At 37.7% G+C, this 6000-nt stretch overlaps 1 protein-coding gene across 3 annotated transcripts in view; it reads right to left on the bottom strand.

Moving 5' to 3' along the window:
* SKIP5 (SKP1/ASK-interacting protein 5) overlaps nucleotides 1–3121 on the bottom strand; it is a 36107-nt gene extending 32986 nt beyond the window's left edge. For all 3 annotated transcript variants that reach the window (XR_016045379.1, XM_011631102.3, XM_006830296.4), the window contains exon 1: nucleotides 2909–3121. Coding sequence is in view for 2 of the 3 variants with exons in the window: in XM_011631102.3 (XP_011629404.1) it covers nucleotides 2909–3026 (118 nt within the window). In the remaining variant the exon portion in view is untranslated. The remainder of the gene's footprint in view (nucleotides 1–2908) is intronic.
* Nucleotides 3122–6000: the final 2879 nt, after the last annotated feature.

The following is a 6000-nucleotide window of genomic DNA, read 5'->3' on the forward strand; positions in this document are numbered from 1 at the left end:
AGGCCCAAGACCAAGAAGTCGGGATAGGAAAGTAAAGGTCGTCAATCTCAATCCACAGAGTTTTGGGGATAAGACAGGGGTCTGAAACTTCCACCAGAACTTGAATTGAACCTAGTAGAAGGGTTTCAATTGAAATTCAGTGGATCGAAATGAGGGAACCACAGGCACTCGCAGGTCCCCAGAATGTGACAGGGGACCACACTAAAAGGGAATGCGGCTGAAGGTGATCCACACCCTTTGTTTACAAACAGACCCCTCTGAAGGTGACCAGGCCCTTAGGAGACAGCGGGCTCCATGGAAAGAGAAAGAATTGGAATTCTTTAGAGCAAGCTGGGCAAGATTCGAGGAAGGGAAGGAGAACAGAATATCGCCTTTAGCAAGGAGATTACAGGCGATATTTGAATCCCCCCAGTGTTTTTTAGCTGCTCTTTCAATCCCTCTAATGTTGTGTCGCCCAGGCTGGAACGAACCAACAAGGGCCACGAGGAGCTTGGGCTTAGACTTCGAAGTCTCAACTGGAGGGATGGAGATGCAGAAAGGGAGAAAAGGAGACCTAGTGGTTGCTGCAAGTGAAAGTTGCCGCTGCCGTTGAAGAGGCTGAGGGGGGGTGCTGGGATCAGAGACAGGCTTGGGGAAGGCAGCCACCTGAGAATAGGAGGGCTGAGAAGAGGGATGGGAGGAAGGATGCGAGGTAGAAGGCAAGGATCTAGAAAAAGGAAGGAGAGGCGGAGAGGGTGAGGAGGTTCTGGGGTAGAGATTGTAGATGTCGTTCCAACATCTGTGAGGAGGGAGAGGAGGGCGAGAGAGAGGAGGATGAGGGCAAGAGAGAGTTCAATTTTGGAAGATTTGTTGAAAGATGTGGGATCTGTTAGTGTGCAAAAGGATGCACACAAAATTTTGGTTTATACACCCCACTACCCATCCCTACAAAACCTTGGGTGAATGTTAATCTAGACTTTGTGGTATGGGACTTTCAAGAACAAGGCAAAACCTGGATTCTATATTAGTTGTTGATCGTTTTTCTAAGATGGCCCACTTCATACCCTGTAAAAATGTAACAGATGCTACTCGGACTTCCTTTCTTATTCTTTCGGGAAGTCATGAGTCTTCATAGGGACACACAGTTTGTTAGCCACTTTTGGAGAACATTATGGCAACTCATAGGCACTCAATTACAATTCAGTAGCGCCTATCACCCACAAACTTATGGGCAATAGAGGTCATCAATAGAACCTTAGGAAATCTCCTTCGAAGTCTTGCAGGAGATCGACCAGGGTCATGGGATTTTGTGCTTGCACAAGTTGAGTTCGCCTACAGCACTTCAAATTATCGTTCAACGGACAAAACACCATTTGAAATTGCAAATGGGTGAACGCCATTGCACATTTTGGATGTGATACCGATATCAAACCTTAGGCGTTTTAGTGCAAATGGCGTTGATCTGACTGGCCATTTGAAGTCGATGACAATGTTCATTGTAAGTTAGCTGAGGCATATGAACAATATAAGGCTGCTGCTAACAAAAGTTGTCACAAAGGAGTTTAATCAAGGGAATCCGGTTGTAGTACACCTCCGTCGAGAAAGGTTCCCAATGGGAAAATATCATAAAAACAAACACCAGAAGATAGGACCGTGTTCAATCTTGAAACACATTAGGGCAAATGCCTATCGCCTCGAGTTACCTAAAGGAATAGTGATCAGCCCAGTTTTCAGCATTATAGACTTTTTCAAATATCATGGAGAAGCTTATGCTATCAATTGGGACAAGGTCTGAGACAATATACCTATGGAGGAGAATGAGTGCATTCAGCATTACAGATTTATTCAAATATCATGGAGAAGCTTATGCTATCAAATGGGACAAGGTCTGAGACAATATACATATGGAAGAGAATGAATGCATTCTTAACACCATTTATACCCGAAATATAATGATCAGTAAAGGATAACTCACTCAATAAGTAGTGCAGTGGAAAGACAAACTTGAATCTGAAGACACGTAGCTACCAAAGGAGCAATTGAAAGAGACAAAATTGGAAATATGAAGGTCCGTAGTCGATAACTCGAGGATGAGTTATTTTGAAGGGCGGTGATTGATGCATCCCTAAATCTAGAAGAAGGATTCTTGAACCTTCCAACGAAACCTATAACAAAGTTTCTCTAAAAAAAAAAAAAAAATATAACAAAGTTAAATTATTATCCCAAGAAATTTCTAAAATATCTCTCTTGAAATATCCAGCAATAAATTATTGTTTAAAAAATTATTTAAGAACCTTCTATAGAAATTTCTTGATAACCCCTCTCTAGAAATATCTACTAATCAATGACAAAAATTTAGTCCAACGAATCATGGCCAAGATTTGACAATCTGAGTACCAAAATTAGCCTATAAATACCCCCAAATATAAATACCCCTCAAAGGGTCGATTCCACAACTTAGAATTGAGACTTATCTTGAGCTTTCTTTGAGCGTCTCTAAGTGGTGAGTGGTGAGTGATTCCCACTTCAGGTTGAGTAATTCCCTCATTGTTTGTTCCCTTCTTATAAAAAACAAATCTATCTTTGTTTATTGAAATAAAAGAATGAAGTTATATTATATTGTGCCCTATCTCTTATTCCTCTTGACTTAGAATACATCAAGACAGAAGAAAAAAAAAAGCTAGAACAGCGACACTAACTCTGGTTCCTTTACAAAAACCAATAAACAAGGTTTCTAATATTTGTAACCCTAAGAAATGTCTGGTTCCTTTACAAAAACCAATAAACAAGGTTTCTAATGTCTGTAACCCTAAGAAATGGCGCTTGGAAGATGCAAGAATGAAACGCCCCGATACGTATAGCGTTGACAAGAGAGAGAAACTAGATGGTTTAGAGAGAGAAAGCGAGGTTAAGAGGAGCGAGAAAGCACCTGGAATAGGAGAGAGAAGGGCGAATATGTGCATTAGACAGCCATCATCTAAAGCATTTACAGGCGCCGAGGAGGAGGAACAATAAGCTCTCTTTCCCTTCGCCTGCTTCTCCTCCATCGTTGGGCTACCATCCACCGAACGCAGAGAGAGAGAAACACAAGGATTTACTCTGCAGTCTGCAGTCAAGAGAGGGAAGGTGACGGCCGCGATCTGCCGTGACCCATGAATGATCCAATATCTGAGCGCTCCTTCGCGACTTCCAGAATTATAATATGCTGAACAGATTCTATGCTCCGGCGGGTCTATTTCTCCTCTTGAGCCTTAAGTAAGACCCCATTTAAGAGCGTTTTTACACCCCAAATTTCGTAATGTTTCGTCTTCAATGTGACCAACCTCGTAAAAAGACGGGCGTGGTTTGTATTGGGTGTCGACTTTTAAAGTAAGGTACACTTTCAAGTTATGTGGAAAGATGCTTAGGTGCTAAAATTTAAATTTATTTTTAGAAAGGTATGATTATCTATTATCACCCCTGATCATGAAATTTACGATCTTTAAAATATGAAGATCTATGTAGATCTATAAACACTTGAAAATCAAGGACACATATGGTTATGATAATATGCTACAAGATATAAATTTTTATGACTTAAAATCTTTTTTTTTTATATCAATATATCTCATATCTTTAATGAAGGGTTTTCTGGCATCAGAAGAATTTTTTTCGATTTTTGAGGTATTAATGTCTTACAAATTTTAAAAAAGAATTTAAAATTTCAAAAAAAGGATTTAAACTCGATGTGCCTGAAAATAAATAACCCTTAAATACGCACCATCCAATCTTAAGTTGGTATAATATAAATATCAACTCAAAATTTAGTTTTTTTATGGGTATTAATAAGGGGTCAATTCATCTTAAGTGATCTAGAACTTTGAGGAGAGATATCATGCCTCACATGATTTCTCAAAAGTTCTAGATCAACTTCCCAAGTATCATTATGGGGTTGGCGATCAAGGCATATCCTGGTGACCAACGGATTTGGATGATGAAGCAAATAGTGTCCAATTTATGTTATTATTGGACCAGATGCATATGGTGCCTTATTAAGCATATCTGCGAGGTTCCACCTCATTTTGATATAATTTGATGAGATTTCACATAGTTCGTATCAAACCCCTCTTTGACAGACAACAGATATAAAGATATATCATATTGTATCCAAACTCCTTCAATATTGTGTGGAGAAACATATAGATGCCAAGAGAATATAAGTTCCAGAGTTGATCTCAAATGGAGATGGTCAACCTTCAAGATGTACAATGACTAGTTGTCAGGACTTTCAAGGCATATGGTGTCCTTGTATGGCAAGTCCCAACACTGTTACACCCCGTTATCATATTTAAAGTGTATCCTATGAATACATTAAAGGGCCGTTTGGATAACTGGAAATATATTGTCTGTGAAATATATTTCTGACATAATATATCACATGCAAATGGATTGTTATTGTTTGAGTAGTATTTAGATACAACTTGGGAAATACATGGCTAATGTTTGGCTATGTCTGGAAGAAATATGGGAAATGCATTACCAACATTTTACTAGCACTTGCCTATAAACTATCATTTATTTCTATTTTTTGTCACAAAATTTCACTAAAATACGGAATTAAAGTCATCATCAAATCATTCCAAAAAGATTTTCTAATAATAACATCATCACCATTCCAAAAAGATTTTCTAATGATAACTTATACCATTCTAAAGTCATCATCACACAACTTTTTACTTATTTTGCATGACTTTGGTACTTACATGGAATCACATGTCTTCTAACATGATTAGACTTCGGTTTCAACATGATAAGTCATTGGAATAATATGATTGGAATAACATGTTTTTATTGTGATAAACCTTATTTTTATTTATTTTTTTACATAAGTCTTTCAAATGTCTCCTATATAATTTCAAATAAGCAATAAATTTATGATACCAAATTAAAAATCTTTATGGTACAAGTTAAAAAATGGGAAGAAGTTTGATCAGTAAACTAGAAGGTTTGGTAATTGCAGTAGAAAATTTTGAGGTATTGGAGGAACTAAAGAGGTATCTTATTTCAATTGACCTTTACTAATCTCTTATGAGGATTATATTGGGTGAAATTTTTTATTATACTTGTGTTGTTCAATTTCTTGTGTTAGGTGAAATTTTTTATAATAATTGTGTTGTGTAATTTCTCATTGATTAGATATGCTAAGGAGAATGAATACGTTAAGGAGAGAGGGAGAATGGAAAAAAATCCAGATGAGAGAGTAAAGGGACTTAAAAAAAAAAAAGGAAAAAGCCCAGATGAGCGGAAGGGGCTTAAAGATAAAAGGAGCTTAAAGATAAGAAAAAGAAAAAAGGAAGGGGCGTACAGAGAGAGAGCATCTTTTGCAAACTAGTTATTAGGGTTCAAGAGAGAGGGGACAGGTTTAAAGAGGGAGGGAGCAAACCGAGCAGGCGGGTTGGCATTTTATTAAGCTGGGATATGGTAGAGGGACGCACGCGAAAGATTTCTAAAGATTATTGAGATTTTTCACCTTTCACTGCGCGTAATGTGTTTCATGATTTTTGGGGAAATCTCGGGTAATATCTTTCAATTTCCTTACTATAAAGTGTACCCAAACGGTGGAAATGTCATATTTCCTCATAATCAATTGTCATGTAATAGATTTCTAAGTACCCAAACAGCCCCTAAGAGATCATATTCTTTGGTCTTATATTTTGTTAAAGAATTTATTCACCGAAAATAAGAAGAAATGAACTTAGAGCATGTACGTGGTTCTGCTATACACGAAGAATGAAGAAATACGGTTTTATTATCCCTTTTTCTGATAGCCTCCTTACAATTTATAAGTTGATGTGAAGATCCAAAAAATAAAGGAAACACCCAAGTACACGGTTTTCATAGAGTATGCCAGCTCTACACTGTATGCGAACTGTATACCATGTTAGCACTCCCCCTCAAGTCGGTCCAAATAGATTGAAAGCACCCAACTTGCCAAGAATCTATTTAGGCCTCTTTTTTTCAACAGCTTTGGTAAATATGTCT

The sequence above is a fragment of the Amborella trichopoda genome, chromosome 1, assembly GCF_054954075.1.
Source record: "Amborella trichopoda isolate Santa Cruz 75 chromosome 1, AtrichopodaSantaCruz75HAP2 v2.0, whole genome shotgun sequence".
Lineage (NCBI taxonomy): Eukaryota > Viridiplantae > Streptophyta > Magnoliopsida > Amborellales > Amborellaceae > Amborella > Amborella trichopoda.